Source organism: Melospiza georgiana, chromosome 2 (genome assembly GCF_028018845.1).
Source record: "Melospiza georgiana isolate bMelGeo1 chromosome 2, bMelGeo1.pri, whole genome shotgun sequence".
In the NCBI taxonomy this organism is placed as follows: Eukaryota; Metazoa; Chordata; class Aves; order Passeriformes; family Passerellidae; genus Melospiza; species Melospiza georgiana.
Window position 1 is genome coordinate 78,067,462 of NC_080431.1, and position 20,847 is coordinate 78,088,308.

General features: G+C 41.7%; 1 protein-coding gene across 1 annotated transcript; it reads left to right on the forward strand.

Moving 5' to 3' along the window:
• Positions 1–1,947: 1,947 nt before the first annotated feature.
• LRRC32 (leucine rich repeat containing 32) lies at positions 1,948–12,180 on the forward strand. Its single transcript, XM_058018421.1, has 3 exons — positions 1,948–2,249; positions 5,605–5,695; positions 10,240–12,180. Exons 2-3 carry the CDS (start codon positions 5,609–5,611, stop codon positions 12,178–12,180), a joined length of 2,028 nt encoding a protein of 675 aa, XP_057874404.1. The 5' UTR covers positions 1,948–2,249; positions 5,605–5,608.
• The last annotated feature ends 8,667 nt before the right edge of the window (positions 12,181–20,847 follow it).

Genomic DNA, 20,847 nt, shown 5'->3' on the forward strand with positions numbered 1-20,847 from the left:
ACACAAGAAAACTCCTCCAGATATGCTTCTGTTGCCAAAATAATTCAATGAGAAATAGTTCTCCTACTAATTGTTAAACCAGTTGGCCATTAAAAAATATGGAAGATAAAGAGAAGCGCAGAGGACACACACATTTTAAAACAATTACAGAGGTATGTATCCACACACTTGTGGGAGCCTGGGAATACATAATACTGCAAAGGAATGAATTCACGGACTGGTCTATGGGGAGTATTTTTTTTCCCTGTGACTTCAAACTTCTCTCAGAGCTCACAGAGTTTTAGTCAGCTGGCATGCAAGAGAGGTACGACTTCCCTAAGTAAACTCTTCCTCCACTTGCCCTGGAAAAGCTGCTGGGAGAGTCTGTGAGACAGAAGGCTGCAAGCAGAGGTGAATCCTGCTCCTCCTCCTCCTCCAGCCACAGAGCAGGTATGTGGAGATGCATGCAAACCTGGGAGCGTGCTGGAAAGTTGAGCTTTTGACTGCAGGAGAGATGGGGCTCTGGCGACTTAGAGCTGCAGCCTTTTGAAAGTAACATGGACAAGGAAGGTACTGTATAAATAAAATATACATGTAAGCTATACATGTTCATTATCATACATGATATAATTAAGAACATGTATCACTATTGTTTACTTCTTTCTCATAATAGACACATTACTTTTAAATTGATTCTCCTTGTTACAATCTTATTGGAGTAACACGTGCAAAATGTACCCATTGCAACATTTAACAAACCACATCTTTCACATCTCTAGACATTTTCGTCTTGAATCTCCCAGTACGGTGCAGATCTGAAGTGACCTTGTCAGGAGGTGATGTGCCAAAGAGAATGAACACTAACGTGTGGCAGAGGAGCCAGTATATGTTTAGCAGAATCCACAAAGCTGTTTGGCATGTGCTGTTAAAGGACATGGGTTTTATCTGATTTAATAAATAGATCCAGAAATTGATGCTGTCCAGTAGAAGGGAGTCACAACCCCCCTATTTTTTTTTGGTTCACCCAAATTCCTTGTCCATAATGGCAGATGTCAGTGCAAAGAGGGGAAAACACACAATGCTGAAGGCAAAACTCTCCTCCAGGCAGGAAGTGACTCAGTTCAGATACTCTTCACGCATCCAGGGAAGAAGATTTGCAGTGATCCCTGGGAGGCTTGCTTTGGTCACTGGTGCTTGTGGGAGCTCTCTGCAGGGTGGCCCAGGCAGGGTTGTGCCTTGGCTGGTGAGCCCAGCCCTCAGTTTGGCCCTGAGACACCCACTGGGGGGCTGGCCAAACTCCCTCAGAGGTTTGTGCTGCTGTAAAACCATCATGCAGACTTTGCACCCCTGCCCTGGTGCAAAGGGCACATCTAAACAGAAAAAGAGAACACGGGCAATGTGCAGGTATCCCACAGGTTTAGACAAGAGCATTGCTCCTGAAATAAAAGAGAGCTTAACATCCAAGGAAAAGAAAGAAAAATCCATCCCACTGCCCTTTCTGGAAGGCATTTACATTATTTCCCATTCAAGCATTAAATTGAATTTATCCTTTCCCCCAAGGGTGCGTTTGGTCATCCCACTGCTGTGCCACAGAGACACAACTGAGCTGTTGGGAAACCAAACATATGTGTTGTCCCTACTGTGAAGTTTCCCTCCCATATACCCTTTTCCTGTGCATCCCATTCTGCATGGATGTGGAGTTTTGGGTTTGCAACTAGCTCAGTGCCTCTGATTCACTCCATCCCCTGAGAATGTGCAAGCTGACAGCTGTGGGACAGGCACGGATGACTTCAGAGACAAGCACGTGTCTGCAAAGCCTGCAGAGGGGATCTTTTTTGTGGAATTTACTGAGTGTTTCATGTGTCAATACGAGAGGAGCGTAATTACCAGCTGAGAAACTGCAGGAAATAAGCCAAGACTGAATGGACGAAATGGAAAATAAAGAGAAGCGCAGAGGACACACACATTTTAAAACAATTACGGAGGTATGTATTCACACGCTTGTGGGAGCCTGGGAATACATAAGGGATCGTGACTGCAAAGGAATGAATTCACGGACTGGTCTATGGGGAGTATTTTTTTTCCCTGTGACTTCAAACTTCTCTCAGAGCTCACAGAGTTTTAGTCAGCTGGCATGCAAGAGAGGTACGACTTCCCTAAGTAAACTCTTCCTCCACTTGCCCTGGAAAAGCTGCTGGGAGAGTCTGTGAGACAGAAGGCTGCAAGCAGAGGTGAATCCTGCTCCTCCTCCTCCTCCAGCCACAGAGCAGGTATGTGGAGATGCATGCAAACCTGGGAGTGTGCTGGAAAGTTGAGCTTTTGACTGCAGGAGAGATGGGGCTCTGGTGACTTAGAGCTGCAGCCTTTTGAAAGTAACATGGACAAGGAAGGTACTGTATAAATAAAATATACTGTGTTTATGGATAGGCTGAGGAACTGGCTAAACACACTGTGTAGATGGCTCTCTCCACACAGCTGTATATTTAACCCATCAGGGACTTACACCGCAGAGAGTCAGCTTCCTTATGTTAAGGAGGCACCGATTAGTTTACAACAATGCATTTGTCATAAGCCAGGTTTGTTATCATTCTCTGTGCTTACAGTAGTGAAAGATGGGGACATGTCTGGGTATCTTTTCTTTCTTTACAGGACTTTAGTCTGTTTGTGGAATTGCTGCATTATAGTGCTCTGAAGCAGGAGCGCTGCAGAGATCAGCCTTGTACACTGATTAAATGCCACTCGCCCAGCTCCCCACACGGAATCCTAGCACAGCCTTGGGCAAATCTCACAGCCCCGGGTAAAATGGGCAAAAGGCTGTTTGGCTCCTCTGCTCTCCTTACTAGCAGCACTGTCATTGAGCTCTCCCTGTTGGAGCAGGAGGTGTGAGATAGCAGCATTACTGTGCTACTCTTTAAGATCCTGACAGCCTGAATGTCACCTTGGGTGAACAATGACTTACTGAGAGGGTTTTGCTGCATCTAGATTGTTACCACAGGAATTAATACTTGGACAGTATTTGGAACTGATGAAGTTTTAGAAAATCTTTATTTATATAAAAGTGACATACACATTTACAAAGATAAACCCTGGTGTATTTTGATAAAAGTATTTTTGATGAAAATGCAGATATGTTTCCTTAAATAGAATCAAAAGTTAGGTTTTCCACAACAGAAGAAATTTGTTTGTGTTTTTATTTTTACTAAGATCATTTCAACTTGAAAATCAATTTATTACTCTAAAATGCTAAAATCCTTTAATTTTCAGTAAAAAAATTCAAAACAAGCAATCTCTTTTTAAAGCAGATATTTCTATTTCAGCGATTGTATCAGTACTTTATCTTTTACTAATATAATGATGGATGGATTCAAGGGGGTGGTATCAGTATCATGCAATCAGAGCTACCAGAAGTAACTACCTTCACCTCATTTTTCCTCCTGTTGGATCACATAAATTGAATAGGTCTTTTCCCAGATACTGATTCCACTGTCAATGAAAACAAATTGCTGAATTAAAAGCTTTTTTTTTCTCTCTTTTTGCTGCACTAAAATAATATGAGAAATTACTCTGTTTTAGCTCCTGAACTTGAGTTTTCCCGGGAACTGTGTTTCCAGGGAGATAGTTTGTTTTCAGGGTCAAATAGTTTAATCTGCAAATCACTTTCTGCTGATAAAACTGTTTTCATTTTCCCATCTCCTACTGTCCCTTCACCCAGCCCCTCGCTCAGCAAGTCTCCAGCCTGGTGAATTTCATGCAATTGTTGTTTTATTTTTTTTCTTTCCTGTAGGGAGTAGTAGAAAAAAACCCAGGTGAATAAAATAGTGAAACTAGCTAAACCTCATGTATCCAATTAACTGAAAATGTTAATTTCTGGTAGGGAAGTTCTTTTGGCTAAACACCTGACACAGGCGCAAGTAGAGGGAGGACAGAGTGAGAAATGAGGAATGCAACAGCTTCAAAAGACAGGAGAAAAGCCATGCTGGGGTTAGAGGAGATGTAGGAGTCCTTATTTTGGTATGCAGACTTGACTTGGCTGTGATTTTAATGAAGCAAAGTCCTGAGCAGCAGAATCAGTGCGTGCCCTTCCCTCCTGGTTTGGCATTTGTTTCTGCCCAGGCTCTTCTTCACAGTTCACCTGGCACAACTGTTTGGTCACTTGGTAAAACAGCTTGAGGAACTGAGCTGGCTTTTTAAAAAGCTCAAACAACAAAATCTCTGCTATTTTTATCCCTGCAAATCCAAACTTCCCAAAGTGCTCTGAACATGCACTGTAGAAAATGCAAAGCTGCAGTCATCCTGGTCACTTCTTGCTCTTCATTACAGGCATGACATTAGTAGTCCATCACTAAATTAAATCAAAATCTCCTATTTTTAAAAATTTATCTTTTTTATCATGGAAGCCTTAAAAGTTTGAGGTTTGTCTTGCAAAAGTGTCTGTGCATTGCAAGTGTTTTTGCACACTGCTGACAGGGCAAACTCTAAACACAGAGCATCTGAAAGGAATTTAAACCTCTGGACACCACATCATCTCCAGCTTCAGCATAAGTTCCTGCTCACCCCAAGGGGGTTGCAGATAGAGAGCTTGAGTCCAGAAAGCATGCCAAAATCAGCAGTGCAGCCAGCTCTGGACAAGAGAAGCTCAAAACAAGGTGCTTGAGGAAAGGTGGTCAAAATGAGTCTGACGCTGGCCCAGTCAAGGGGAACCTGCCTGGGGTTGTGATCTCACTGTTGGACTGTTCTCTTGAGAGCTTAACATGGATTTTTATATCCATTGCACCTAAGCATGCCCTTCCTCGTTGTCTTTGCATGGCATTTTCATGGCTGGACCAGCAACCAGGTCTGCAGGAAGGTGTCCCTAACCATGGCAGAGGGGTTGGAGCCAGAGGATCTTTAAGGGCCCTTCCAGCACACAGCATTCTGTCATTCTATGGTTCTGTAATTTATGCCTCTCATTTTAGGGTGCATTGCAAAGCAAATGAGATGTAAGAGCCCAGATCTTTGGCATATTATTTCAACCATGGGAAAATTGCATTGCAACTGTTCAGGCTTGTGGCTCTGGGAGAAAGCAATGGGAAAACCTGTGTAAAGGTGGGTTTTCCAGCAGAAGTACTTAGCAGAAGGAAGAGAGGAAACCAGCAATTAGACAGGTCCTTCTGCCCTAGAGGGCAGCACAAAGTAATAAATACAAACCTGAACTCACAAACCATCTGAAATCATCTTCTGCATGACAGAAGAATGTCTGTCAGGATGGTGTCCTATTGTGGCTAATATCTTCAGCTTAATTGGTTGGATCTAAACAGAAACCATTTCCATTTGAGAGTTCTTTCTATGTGACACCAGACACACTGCCCAGCAAGAGAATCTGAACTTCATTGGGTGGCCTGGATATTAGCTCGGCAGCATCTGGAACCACACAAACCCATTAAAAGCCTTGCATCTTCATTTGGCCACCAGGCTCAAAGGAATGCAGAGCTACACAGGTAGGTCACAAGTGTAGTAGGCTCAGAGTGGGTTAATTTATTGTACTGCTTGTGTCCATCTCCTTATTAGATGATCATCTGCCAGCTTTCACATGTATTGACCTCTGTGTTCCATTTGAAATCTAACCATAATTACTTTTGCCTTCAGAACCATGAAACTGAACATCATCTTCTTGCTGGCAGTGGTGAACACAGGAACCTTTAACTATCATCCCACAGAGGGGACACCCTGTGAAATGGTAAGGAGGGATTCCTCCTCAGGCCCTTTGGGATCTGCAGTGAGGCTGGGACACCCCCATTGCAGGCACTGTGCAACAGCCATAGTCTCTGAAAAGGGAAAATCTCCAGCACCAGACTTTCTGTGGTGGCAGAGGTGGGATTTCCAGGGTTAGGGGACGGGTAGCAGGCACTTCTCAGGCTATGTCCTTTTTGTAGTGACAGCACATGAGAGGGGTGGAGGACAGGTGAGGTGGGAAGAAGCGTCATTATGTTTGGGTTTTTTCTAAAGGGGAGCTGGTTAAAAGAAATTTGACCTGATTTTCCTAAGACCGTAGAGGGGTTCTGGGACTGAGACAGAGAAAAGACTTAGACCTAAAATCAACTCCTTTCTATCAGGCCTAAGTTCTTTGTGCTTTAAATAAAGAATCTTCTGTGAAATACCTCTATACCAGCCCTTTTGTAATAGCAGAGAGAGTGACCTCCTCTGCCCTGACACAGCATTGCTGCCAGGGAAGTTGCACCTGACTTCTGCTGGAGGAAAAAGAAGTGACAAAGCCTCTTGCTGCAGTACAAAATTTTCTCCTTGGACTTTGGCAAGCACCTGGTACAATATTAAAAATGTTATTCAGACCTGAACTTTCTACCTTTCCTATCAAAGTATTTCTGACTGTAACAGGCCTTTAAAAATACCTTTTTCCCCTGAATATTGAAGCTGCTTAGCACAAAACTTCAAGAATTTCCAAAATATGTAAAAAAAACCCTATTTACTAGTTATACACAAGTCCCTTATGGGACTCATTGCGTTCCTGCCCACCTGCTGTGTTGCTGCACTTCCTGAATTCCAAAGAAATTAAAACCTAGTTTATATAGAACAATCTTGGGAATCTGCTTGACTGAGTAGCTCAGTTCATTGGCTGGAGAGGGAAGTGTGATGAAGCTTGGGTCCCATGTATCACAGAAAAGTGAAGGCTGGGCAAGACACACAATAACCCAAGCAGATTTGTCCCATTCCAGTTTTTGGAAGGGTCACAGACCCGGCTGACTGTTGTGAAGTAAACATGTGCTTGTTTCCAGCACTCCACCATAAACTGGTTTCTTCAAGCCAACAATCCAAGGCTCTAAGCAGTTAACTTAGATAAATTTAGCTCTGACAGAAAGCTGCAGTCAAAGGCTGGGATGTTCATCTCAAATAAATGAACAGCTCAGCATTGCAGATGTCAATGCTGATGATCTTCCTCTGCTGGATGTTTGCTCCACCAAAAGATGCATGTAAATCCAAACACCATTTAAAGAAAGAAGGAGCTACTGGATTAGCTGCTGGGTTCGCTGAAATCCTGAATTACTATTTTTCATTACAGCCTCACCCTTTCACAAGGCACTTTCCCTGTGGTGACACCTTTAGAACAGCAAGAGCTCAGAATTTAATATTTCATACCAAGTCTCCTGGAAAAGGCATGAGTCAGAAACTTGTGCCTGTCTCTGACTCACCACTAGTACTCCTGTCATTGAACAAGAACCCTAGGAGAGGCTTTAGGAAGTCAGCAATCCCTACCAGACCCTTGACACAGGTGTGAGCTGCACTGATTACACAAGTTGTGGCATATCTACTTGTTTGCAAAATGAGGCAGAGCCTAATGGCAGGAGCTTCTTCCTAACTTATGCAGCCTTCCAAGGTCAGGAAAGGCTTCAAGGAGGTCATGTTCTACCTCCCAAAGTAAGATGTTTCTGCTAATTCATGTTTGCTGGCAAAGGATAAGCTTTGAAATAATTTACAGAAGGGAAAGGATTTTAGGAAATTTTGTTTTACCTTGGATTGAGTGGTGCAAGAACATGTGCACGATCAGTTATCACAGGTCAGCTGATGCGGGATACCTGGACAAACCGCTGAGGTTTGATCTGAGACTCCACCTGGGCAAGTCTTCTGGGAATGGCCATGGACACCACACAAGTGCAGGTCAGTGCCAAGTGCCTGCAGCCCAAACTCTTTGGTTCAGATGTTCATGAGTTGACAAAGGAGAACATGAGCGGAGGCTTGGATCCAGCTGCTTTTTTTGTAGGGCCCTTACGAACATGGATGACAGCTTCCTCCTAGCGCTGAGCAGTGAAGAACTGAAACAGGAATCCAAATGATGCTTAGCTTTTGAGATACTGGATCATTGTTTTGCCCAGCACAAAAGGGGGACCAGAAGGGGCCAAAAGCTCCTCACCCTGCAGTACTTCTTGTCAATGGACTTGAAATAAACTGATGGAAACACTGGCAAAAAAGATGAAGTCATAACCCATTGAGCTAAGAGGTGGGAGGAGGGAAGATACACCAAAGAGATGCTCCATCCCACTGAGGTGTGCTTTATCTTTTCTTCCTACTCCTGATGAGGATTAAATTCATGCAGTTTGAGCCTCAGGGGAGTAAAGGAGGTGCAGAAGATAAGAAATATGGTGAGGATCAAAATAGCGAAAAGAATGATAGTTTTAAAAGAAATACGAGAGGGGAGCTATTATAGGAGCAAAGGGCAGACAGTGGGAAGTGTAGATTTTATCTGTCCCTTTTACCCCTGGGACAGTTCCATGGATGCAGATAAAAGGCCAAATCCTGCACGATACATGGTGATCTGGGACTGACCTCTCAAGCATTGACTTCAGTGAACACCGGCTGGCTGGCATTGATGGGAGTTGAATCAGAACTTTGCCAAGATACTTTATCCCAGAAGGAGTGAAGGGGGCTCTACACTTGTTCAGATTTGGCTCAAAATGTCTGGAGAAACCTGGCATCTGCCTTAGGCTGCAAAGGACCTGCTGCTTTTTCACTCTGGATTTTTTTATCCTTCTGGCTTCTGCTTCTTCCACAAACCAAATAAAAAAAGCTTTGCTCTCATGCCTTGGAGCTAAGCCCAAATCCAGGCATATTTTAGTTCAAAATGAGCAATTCTACAATGGCTTTGCAGGAAAGAAATAATGTCAAGTAAAGGCCAGAAAATTTCCTTTTTTTCTTCCTAATATGTTTAGCTGGGGGAGATTTAAGTGAATTGGAGAGGGGTATGAAGGGTTTCAGGTTTTTGTAGTCAATTTACTTGGGATCTTTGGGAAATATGTATTATAGGAAGGGCTGTGGAGCACTCTGACTACATCTAGAGTTCAGATGAGCACTTGTACTTCTCTGACACATTTTTGTGTTGCCTCCAAAATTTAGCTTATGCAAAAGAGATTCACAAAAGACTGACTAGTGCCACACTTCTCCAAAAGCAGACATACCATTACATTCACCTCAAAGTTCACATGAAACAGATAGGTTTTAATTGTTTTCACTTTTAATCTTTTTTTAATATCTGAAAAGCATTGTGTGATGTAATCTGGATTCTGCTTCTCCACAAAAATTGATTCAACACATTTTTTCTTTATTTCTTTCCTTTCTGTTCTTTCTATAAATATTATATGGCCCAGACATCCAAACACATTCATGACAAGAGTTTTTCTCCAGTAAATTAAATGCCACCTAAGCCTTTCACTTCCTCACACTTCTGTATGTTCTCATTATTAACAAAATATAGCTTGATATTTATGCAAGGATGCTCATCTTGATGTTCCCAATCTTCCTTATGAACACACACTCCAAATTTGGCCTGGACACAAATTCAATCCTAGCTGCTATTAAACAGACTTGCTTCTGGAAGATGGAGTCAATTGTCACATTTGGTTTTTTTTCCCTCTATCGGCTGCTGAGAATTGGCCTGAAAAAGTATGACCCTCACCGCACCTCACAGCTTTTTTCTCTCTCAAGTGCTGGCTTTACAGAATTTGTCTTTTCCATGTTGTGTCACGTGAGTGTTGTCAGAACACTTTCAAAAGGCGCTCTCCCCCTGCAAGAAGAAGGGAACTGTTACCTTGGCAAAAGGATAAACATGGATAGTGAAAGCAGGAAGAGTTTGGAGACTTGCATCAGAAATATTCCAGTCATTGAATAACCCATTTTGGTAAAGGTGCATTACTAAACAAAGCCATGGATAAAGGAAAACATGGTTTAATATCTGAGGGTGTGACTATGAAGGAGAGACAGGTTTTGTGATGTAAGATACTTATATGCTTTTCCACCTCCTTGCTTTGGGACCCACACTCTCAACAGCATGAAGCTTTTTCAAGTACAGCTTACTCTTGCAAGTTGAGTTCAAAAAATCTAATACAGAGATGAAAGTGAAAAAAGTAAACATCAGAAGAAAAAATGAAGAAATGGTGCTTGATTGCAATGGAAAAGGGGCAAAATTCCTTCACTTGGAACTTTTAAAAGTCCAGGAGAAAGGTACAAAAAGGAGAGCATTCAGTAGGTTTCAAACACAGATAAAACTCTACTATTGTAAGTCAGTGATGTCTCAAAAATGAAAAGAGCATTGTTAGCTGCAGAAAGGTGTTAGGATTGTTGCTCTTGCTGTCTGCCTGCTGAGATAAAGTGGTGGGATCAGTGTTTCAGGAGGAGGTTCTGCCTGGATCTTGAATGTTATTTTCCATATTTATATAATGCAAAAATATTTTTAATTTGTCACATGACAATCCCTTTTCTCTCCTTTTCTGGCAGGCAAATTCACAGGCATTTTGCCACAACAAAGACCTCCACCAAATCCCTCACGAGCTCCATCTGAATGTAAACAAAATAGATCTGTCTGGAAACCTGATTCAAAGCATCCCTGAAATACCATTATCATTCTACACTTCCCTCCAGTATCTGGATTTAAGCTTCAACCAGATAAGCTTCATCACGTCTGGAGTGTTTGCACACATGACGAGTTTACTAGAAATAAATTTAGCCAATAATCATTTACATAAGCTTGCTCAGAATGGGACAGAGGGGATTGGACTTTTGCCCAAGGTGGAAATAATGGACTTGTCCCACAACAATCTCTACAGTGGGATGGCCGAATATTTCATTAATCAAGCTCCAGCACTGCAGTATCTTTCCTTGGCAGATAACAGTATTGTAAGGATATCACACAAGATGTTTCAGGGATCTCCCAGTCTTGTGGAGATAGATCTTCAGAGAAATATCATCATGGAAATAGAAGAAGGTGCTTTCGAGACTGTAGCAAACCTTTCCAAACTCAATCTCTCCACAAATTCAATTACTTGCATCTCTGATTTCAACCTCAGGCAGTTGGAGGTTCTTGACCTGAGCAGGAATAGCATTGAGACCTTCAGCATCACAAAGTCAAATGATGAATATAATTTAAGATGTCTGGACCTAAGTGAAAACAAATTGCTTCACTTTCCAGTCTTCCCTCATGTAAATAAACTGGTAACTCTGAATTTATCAAATAATTTAATCAAGCTCACTGCTGAATCCCCTTATAATAAAATGGACTACATGGATACTGAATGGCTAGATGCTTCTTTTCATCTTCTTGATCAGAAGCGAAGTAAAAATACAAGTTCTCTTTATTTATCCCAACTTGTATACTTAGACTTAAGTTATAATAAAATCAAATCCATTCCAGATGGGTTCTTTGAGTCAATGTTGTCCCTTCACACCCTTAATCTCAGCAGAAACTGTCTTCAGGCATTTACAGTAGGTTATGATAGTGCATTGCTCTCCCTAACTGTCCTTGACTTGAGCTACAATGCTTTGCAGAACCTTCTCCTCGATGCTGGTGCTTTGTCAAATTTGAGGGAGTTTCATGTTCAAAACAACAACCTTCAGACCCTGCAATTTGACATCTTTTCCAGTCTTCCTAGCCTCAGACTTCTTAAGCTACAGAGCAATAACATCAGCCTTTGCCACATGTACTCAGGACTAGCTAAGCAAAGACTTGCTGCAGAGGACAGTGGTTGTGTGTCGTTTGTCAATTCTCCTGCTCTCCAGTACCTGTACCTAGCTGACAACATGCTGAGCATCCTACCAGCACGCACCTTCCACAAGACTCCACTGCTTGTCTTGGATCTCTCCATGAACCCTGGACTGAAAATAGAACTTAAAGCACTAGCAGGACTGGAAAAGTCTCTGGAATACTTGCATTTACATGGCAATAGTCTGATAGATTTAAATATTGACTTGCCTTGTTTTAGTCACCTTAAACATTTAAACCTCTCTGAAAATCAGCTGAACTGGCTGCCTAAGTGGAGTAGTGACACTCCACTGGAAGTTCTAGACCTACGGAACAACAGGTTCAGTACATTAGAGGACAGCAACATTTTAGCATTAGAAAATTCACTTAAAAACTTGTATCTCTCTGGGAACCCACTCAACTGCTGTGGAAACATCTGGCTTTCATCAATGATCCAGAACAAAAATGTCCAGATCCCCAACGTGGAGCACTTAACGTGCCAGTACATTCGGAGCTTTGGGTATTGGGAAGAAATGCACGTCGAGGACATTAGACCAGAAGACTGTGAAAAAGAAGATCTGAAGAAAATCAACATCCTCATTATATTAACATCTGTACTAGTTTTATCTGTCATCATCATTGGTGTGGGTTCATTTTTTTGCTTCCGAAGGCAAAACTTTAGCCACCAGTTTAAAGCATAGGAACACAAAACACCCTGAAAACTGAAGAAATCAGGTGCTACCCTGACACTGTGGAAATGAAGGATATAATTTTCATCTTTGAGTTTTAACTGTGGATTTTACGATGGTTTTGAAGTGTCCCTGAACTGCACCACTGTACTGGTCTGGGTTGCAGGAAGGAGGATTTACTCTGTTTTGCATTTGCTTCATTCACATGCAGATCTGCTTAAAAGATTACACAGTGTTAGAAGAGGCCTCTGTAAAGTTCTGCTGTTGGTTTGAGGGATGTGTAATTTAAAACAGCTCAAAAGAAAAAGGCCTGTAAGGTCTTGAGACCTGAGACTTTTCACTAAGCTCAGATGATGCCATCAGCCAATTAGGAAATCCCTTCTCAAAGTTATATGCCTCCACAAGATGTTTCAGTTTGGTCTGAGCTTTGCTTTTATCTAGCTGGTTAGCTCCTAACCCTTCTTAAACTGAAATCATACAATGATGGGCCAGAGGGGTCAAAACACAATCTTCACTCAGTGAAGTTGGTTGCAAATTCCCCTCAAGTTCCAAAACAATGAGAATTTAGCTAAAACAAAACCAAACCCAAATGGAAATCATAAGTACTGTCCATTGTGCTCCTGCCTACCATTTAGACAGCTCACAATGGAAACCAAAGATCGTGTGGTAGGAACCTCTTTGGATGTCTCACTTTTTGTGTTAGGATATTGCTCCAGTCACTGGGGCAAGACATGAGAGGTAGATGAGGTCAATTAGTTCTGGCACTTAGTATCCACAAGGGATGTAAAAGAAATCTCAAGCATGAAGCAACTGCTGATATGTTACCCAGATCTGCTCAGAAGGCCACAGGTTCACAGTTTAACTAAAGGAGAAGGAACTTGTCTCTCATGTGCAATACATATTTAACTGGGTATAATGTGAAGAAATTAATTTCTGGGGTGAATACTTTGCAAAAGAAAAATCTTGGAGAATGAATTTCAACCAGCTAGAATTGGACTGAAATGCTTACGTTTTTATGGAAAACTGTGGGAAATTCACAACATACAGTTGCATTTCAATATAGAATAATAATATATCTATTTTTAAAGGTCATGGAAGGTTAGACTGCAAAAACATACCATTGTGAAATGATACACAGGGAACCTAGTCCTGTGCCATTATTCAGATCAGATGTTCACTGTGTCACCCTAAAAGGTCTAGAGGATGGGCTGTAAGAAAAGTTATGTAGATCCTCATTCTGTGATGGGTTTAACACAGCTTACATGCTACATTGCTAAAAGTCAACACAGACTTTATTTTGTATTTTGTTCTGTACCCTGACAGAAAATTCACCCTTTTGAAGTGAAGAAAAGCTCACCAACAGTTGGAGCTTGACCTGCTAATGGGGTGCAATGGCTTCAAAAGTAACTACATCAGGTCTTCTGTTAATGCCATGAACTGTACATTAAGGCATATAACAGAAATAGAGGTCAAAGCAAAACCTGTCCAGGTAAATAACTCAGAGTCAAATTGCTGCTTCACTTCTGTTTCTTCAAGCTAGTGAATATAAAAATTAACACACTACAAAAAGGTGTATAATTCTATTTTTAAAGCAGCTATGTAAGAAACTGGCTGGTGGATTTCACTGTGGAATTTTGTATAATAAAAACATATTTGAATTTTGTAAAAAGCACAGGGTTGTGAATATATTAAATCATCAGTTTGAAATGCTCCACAGATGAAAAGAAAAGCCTTCCTATTTTTTCCTATGGTGTTCAGATTCCACCTTTGAACTTTACGTTCTAGTCCTGAAGAAGGGACAGCTGTTCCATATCTTAGAGCACAGCCAATGGAGACCAAGAGGACCTACTAAAGATGTAGGCGAAAATTCAGAATAGGTTTTTGAGAGAACTTGTGGATAACCCATCCCTGGAAGTGTCCAAGGCCAGGCTGGATGGTGCTTTGATCACCCTGGTCTAGTGGAAGGTGTCCCTGACCATGGCAATGCGGCTGGAACTAGATGGCCTTTCAAGTCCTTTCCAACCTAAACCATTCTGTGATTCTGTGGTTCTACAAATTTGCACACACCCTCAGCAGCAATGGGGCCTTATCTAATATCTACAAAAGCCCATGCTTGAGCCCATCATTGGCTCTAGCCTTTATTCAAGTAGGGAAATAAAGTCTAGTCTTTAGTCCCTAGTCTAGTAGATTGCACAAGCAGCAATCCCAGGAGCTAGCTGGAAGTCTGATGTTGAAGCTGCTGTGCTTTTCCCTTGGTGTGAAGGCAAGCTGAGCTGTGTGCCCAGACACTGTTTAATCTGCCACACACCGAGTTTATGGCTGTTGTGTCAAGCAGGACAATCTCCTTCCCAGAGCCAGTATTAACTTGACTAGCATGGCTTGAATTAAACCTGATGACAGAGTCAAACCCGATTAATTAATAGTTTTCACACTGCTTTTGTTCAGCTCTCCCAAAAGGAAGTGCTTGTTATTACAAAACATCTGGGATTAATTAGATTTCCATTGACTTCTCCAGGAGCAAAAACAGTTTTCTCAAGAATAAGCCTCAGGAATAAAATGCAGCGTGGCTTGTTTGGATTTTTCTGTTAGCAGTATAATCAACCAAGAAGTGACCTGACCCTGCTCCTGCCAATTCTATTATTCTGGATGGGGTGAGGAGCAAGAGGGGGAAAAAACTATGAATAAAATAACAGAGAGGAAAACCAGGGAGAAATGTGAGCCCTGCATGATATTATGCATCAAAATAGGGGGCATGTAGCTGACAGCCCCAGCTCTTGCCTCTCCTGATTATTACTGTGTCTTCAAGAAGCCCAAATGCCAAATGATGACCCTGCATCAAACGTAGACATTATTCACACATTACACATCTTCCCACCAGTCAGCTCCATTTTCCTAATAGGTTGGTGGTATGGTTTAATAAAGAAGAAAATTAACCCTGTCCCAGCTGACACCAGGACAGTAGGCATGGTACAGGCTGTTTTGAATTTGTTTGGAATTTTTCAAGCAAGAATTTACACCCTCTTTTACTGCTGTTTTGAATTTGTTTGGAATTTTGCAAGCAAGAATTTACACCCTCATTTACTGCTTTTTCATAAAGTTCTTGCAACAGACTTGAACCTGGTCTTGAACACTTACAGGAATGGGGCAACCTGTTCCAGCGTTTCATCACCCTCTCAGTAAAGTATTTCTACATGACATCTAAACGTGCCTGGTATCAGGTAGATATAAGTACTGGAAACATTAGGAATGCTAGAAAAACTAGAATCAGAGAGAGACTTTAAATGCTTAGCAAGTCATGACTCATGTTAGCCATCCATGGAAAACAAGTCTCAGTTTCCAGAAGTATTGGCTTTTTTTTCTCCAAAGTACCCTTTTTTACTCGCAAAGTACTCTGTACCCTAACAGAGTACCAGGGCCTCTATCTACAGACTTCCCTGCAGGGACTCTACTCAGCCCTAAACTAACCTCAGGAGGTAAGTATCTAACACAGTAAGTGCCTTCTGATATTTTGGGAGCTCAAAGCATGTGCTTTCTTATTCTATCTAATCCCCATGTCATTCAGTACCCTCCTACTTTCCTGGGGAGGAAAAAACTGACACAATAACTTGGATCCCCTGCATCTCCCTGAGAAAGAAAACTAGGCAAGGTAGCTTCTAGCCAAATTATTTTCCATTAAAAATTACCTATTCTGTTTGTGCACACATGTACGAAGGCACAGACACACAAGGCTACTTTAAGAAATAGATCATTTCAGGATTAGCTTTACTTGACCTAGATTAGAACAGCCTGTGCTAAATGATCATCTGTAATAACAAACAGCCTGTGCTGCTGCTGTTTGTGGATTCCTATTTCATGCCTGTCCATGTGAAACATTTTGATCAAGATTTTCAAAGTGATCACTGATTCATTTCAGATGCCTAAATTTGCAGGCTGTGTCTTGCCAACCCTGAAACAAGTCACATTTTCCAGAAAACTGGGTCCATTTTCTCTCAAAACCAAGGCTCTGTGGTATGTCTTATACAAGCCCCAGGAAAAAAATGAGGTTGTCCAGATGTATGTATATAGTTATTTCACTTAGAGCCTTCTAATGATAGTTTCTGCTCTGCCAGAGTTGTTTGGAGCACCTGAAGAGCTGAAAAAGAGCAATGTCAACACCTCCTCTCCCTGTAGTCTGCACTCAGAAGGACCATATTAACCCAACTATACCCCCACTATCACTCCCATCCTCAGTTACTGTGGGTAAATTTGAGTGAAAAAAGGAAAAACAGGCATAAGAAAAGAACAAAAATTAAATGTAGTGTCTTCAGCTTCCTGCCAATTTTGCAGCTATGCAGCCAGAACAGATTTTGGTCCCATGGGTCCTGGATTGGTGAGAGTCCAAATAGATTTACTAAGAAAAAAGAGAAATGAGAAATGAGGAATGAGAGGAGTTTGGAGCCATCAAAATCCTCGGAGGGAGTGATGGGATGCTTTAGGGGAACAGGCAGTGGTAGGTACTTACCCACCTCTCCCCAAGAGTTTAGAGAAGATCAGTGAAGCCTCACCCAGTCTCTTGTAGAGGAAAGGTGAGAAGAGAGCCTAGGAGACAGATAATGGAACAGAAATGAAGGATGATAGAAGAAGTGAAAGTGGAAGGGAAATGGATAGAGAACAGAGTTTTAGTACAATTTATGTCTTCATGAAGGGGAATGGAGAAGCACAACTGGAAACTGAAGAGCATCAAAGAGAGAGGAACAGGATAATTTTGCAAAGAGGTGGTCAGAGATGAGCTGTGCAGAGCCTGAGGGGACACAGGTACCTTGGTTAGACAACAAGTCTGTGAAGAATGAAAACAGAGTAGCACATCCATTCATGCAGGGTGGAAACAGAAGTGTAAAGCAATAAGGGAAATGGGATGAAGCTGAAATGGAAAGAAAAAGAGACTTTTCTGAGGAGGGTCTGTGAGACTGTGCAACACTCTTTCACAAGGAAAAACATTTGGAGGCTGATGCAACATGATACTAATGAAAATTTTGGCAAAAATGAGGGAACAGTCTTGCAACACTGGGAGAGTCACCTTTCTCCCAAGCTATTGTTCATGGCAGTTCTGCTGCACTGCAGAGCCAAGATAGCTCCAAAGATTTCCTCCTCCTGTCATTGGCTAACAGTCAGAGCATCAAAGACACGTTTGGGAGACACATGGGACACTTTATTGCAGCCTTTCAGTACTTAGAAACATTAAAAAAGGAGAGCGTCGTTTTAAATGGGCTTTTTAAACAGGACATGGAGGAATAATTTTAAACTAAAAGAGGGGAGATTTGGATTAGGCATGAGGAAGAAATTCTTTACAGTGGGGGGGGGGGGGGGGTGAAGTACAAGTTGCCAAGAAGCTGTAGATGCCCCATCCATGAAAGCCATTGGACAGGACTTTGAGCAATCTGATCCTGGTGGGTGGCATCCCTGCCTCTGTCAGGGGGATTGGAACTAGATGATCTTTAAAATCTATTCCAGCCCAAAGCATCCTGTAATTCTATGATTTTCCAGTTCATAAGCAGTGTACTTTGTGAAGAAACATTCTGGGAAGGGCCTACAGAGGAGATTCCTCTCTGCTGTTCCTAACTCTCCAGAAAATGGAGGGGAGAAGGGAGTCCAGGGTGTTGGAGACAAGACCAGAGAAGGAGAGGACTCCATTTTCAGGAAGAAAACCCAACAAAGAGAAGAAAGTCAGGAACAGACAACAGGATAAGAGGTGTGGCATGAGGCAAGCAGAAGAAGAGGAAGAATAGCTTGAATTCCGGGATTTTGGAATAAAAATCACAGAATAACAGAATGGTTCAGGCTGAAAGCAACCTCTGCTGATCATCTTGTCCAAGAGCCCTGCTGGAGCAGGTTCACCTAGAATATTTCCAGAGAAGGGGACTGGATGGGCAGTTGCAAGGAAGACAGCATCCTCTCCTCCCACGAGGATTCAGTTGAAGGACAAGCTGCAAGTTGCAACTGCAGAAGAGCCCATTAAACATAAGAAAAAAATCCCTAATAGTGAGAGAGGCTGAACTCTGGAAAATACTTGTTGACTTTCAAGACTCCTCAGGGTAAAGCCCTGAACAACAAATTCTGACAGTGAAGTTGGCCCTGCTTTTATCAGGCAGCTGGACTGGGTTTTCCAGAGGCTCCTTCCAATTTGAATTATTCTCCAAACCTTTGCAAAACAGATATGGGTCATGCACTTAGACGAGGAACAGACAGCAGAGAAACTTTGGAGCAACAGAGCCTGCAAGCAGTATCTGATGTACTGATGTCTGTACTGATGCAGTGAAAGGGATTTGACAGTAGAAGTGTCCAGAGAGATGGCAAAAGTGGTTCATGATGTCACATGCGAGCAGAGCTGCTCAGATTATTGAAGCCTGAGTTCACGTCATCTTTCATTTTTTCTTCTTTTTTTAATTTCATTTTTTTGTAGCTAAAAATTAAAATTAGTCTTTTCAAAATTTCCCATGAAAGTTCTGAAAAATGTGAGGTTGGGAAATGTGTCCCTTTTAAGGCTGGATCCTCATTTTGAATTCAGATATTCCTACTGCAGCATTCACATTCTTATAGAATGAAATAATCATTGCAACATTGTTTGTTTTTACTATATTTGTTCAAGAGTAGATAAGGAAATGTTTCTATCAGCTAATCCTAAATAGCATCCCTCCCTGCTATCACTAAAACAAAATAAAGCAAAATAAAACAAAACAAAGAAAAAAAGAATATTAGGCTGTTGAAACTGCGTGCATTTTTTCATATTTTTACACTCTAGTTAGTGCTGGGACACAGGAAGAACATAAAATAAAATAAGGGTAGTAAACATAAGAAATTCCAGAAGAAAGCTATCAGGTAAGATTTTAGTTTAAAAATGTTTTTTATTATAAAACTTCCTTCCATCATGAGAACTTATACTGTAATTTGTGCTTTTAATAATATTAATGATACAAGTCTTATGACTCCACTGCCTTTCACTTTAAAATTATACAAAAAATTCTGGCAAGAGTAGTAGATGGAGGAATTTCAAACCTCCAGCTCCATTAATTGTTGTTTACTCTTGGAAGAAGCTCCTTTTAACAGACTTTAGCATATGTTTCTTGCCTTACAGATGTGATTCAAGACCATATGTTTCCTCTAATCTGCCCCTTGTGTTTCACCATAGACATTAAGCAAGTTATTGCATTTCTGAACTGGACCAAACCCTCCTTAATCAAGCCGTTTGGAGAGAATGATGCCCAGTTAGGTGAGGTTCCAGGTTCTTTAATTGCCTCTCTAGATATTCTAAGCCCAAAGTATAAATCTTTATTGTCCTTCTATAGTTGCTGATTCTCCCATCTGGTGCCTAAAATCTGCAGAGGACTGTGTTTAATGTTGAAATTACCTGTGAAATTCACAGTCTGTTTACTGGCGCATTCAGAAATGCCACAAAGAGCACAAAAATCTGTGAAAGCCCCAACAGGACTGTCTCGTTGAGGATCCCTGTACCACATCTACTAAGTGGGTAAACGTTGCCAAAGCATCACTGCAGGAAAAAGCTCTGTACAAAGTGCAGCTGGAAGTGGACCTGCCATGATAACTCCATGCCTAGATGACCAAACCAGTTCTCTTCCCTACCCTGATGGGTATTTTCTACTCCCCAGCTGGTGCCTTCCTTGGCAGTCCTTGGGAAACCTATCTAGATCCTGCTGATTTATCCTCATTTTTGGCTCCATTTATAGAATGCTATGCCCCTTACAGGGCATTTAAATAATCTCTGAAGAAATGAACGCAACAAATTGGCCCCTGGGACTGCAGAAGCAGAGGGGAAGAGCCTGGACAAGACTGTTGGGAAGTACCATTCTCCCATATTTCCTGATGTATTCCTTAAAGCTATTTCCTTCCTGCAGGGAACACTGAGCCATGGTGTGCCATACTCTAAATGGTGCTCTGAACATGAGGCTGTATGAGGGAAGGGAAGGAAAAGTCACCATGACTTTCAGTCACTGTGATTCGTGGGGAAGGTCTATGGATGCGAACCACCAGAGGTCAGCTTTGTCTCCTTCTGTTGCCCAGATTTTGAGGCACTTAAGTCACTGAGGAAAGATAAAATGAAGGTGCCACCATGGAGTATGACATCAGCATAGCCCAGGGTATCTGAAAGGCAACCAAACATTGGTTTATGCTTATCCAGTCAAGCTCACTGTTGGATAAGTCAGAATTAGTTCAATAAACAGAGGCTCCAAGTGTTTTGCCTTAACTGGTTGATATGCTAAAACTGATCTCCAAAGTCTTATGTCAGTTTGCTCTCTTAAAAAGTAACCAAAACTAGAAATCAGGATAAAATTTCATCAAAGGAGATTTTGCATGGTCTCTGCCTGTGAACACTCAATGTCATCTTGTCCTCTTTGTTTACTTTTCCCGCCTCCTGCTTCCTTAGACTGCTCATAAGGAGGCTTTCCAGTAGATCCAATAAAAGTGCAATGACATCACATGTTTGTGCCCATGACAATGTGTCACTTCATTTGATTTGCATCATGTACTTCCAACTGCTTTTCAGTAGGCCTCTGGATTCACCCACACAAAGCATTTTCAGATGTTTCCTAGAAGAGTACCCAACTGATGCACATTTAAACAAGTCCCTAATTGCTGTCTGTCTGTGGAGCAATGCTTTCAGCATCTCATCGACCAAAGGTCTTT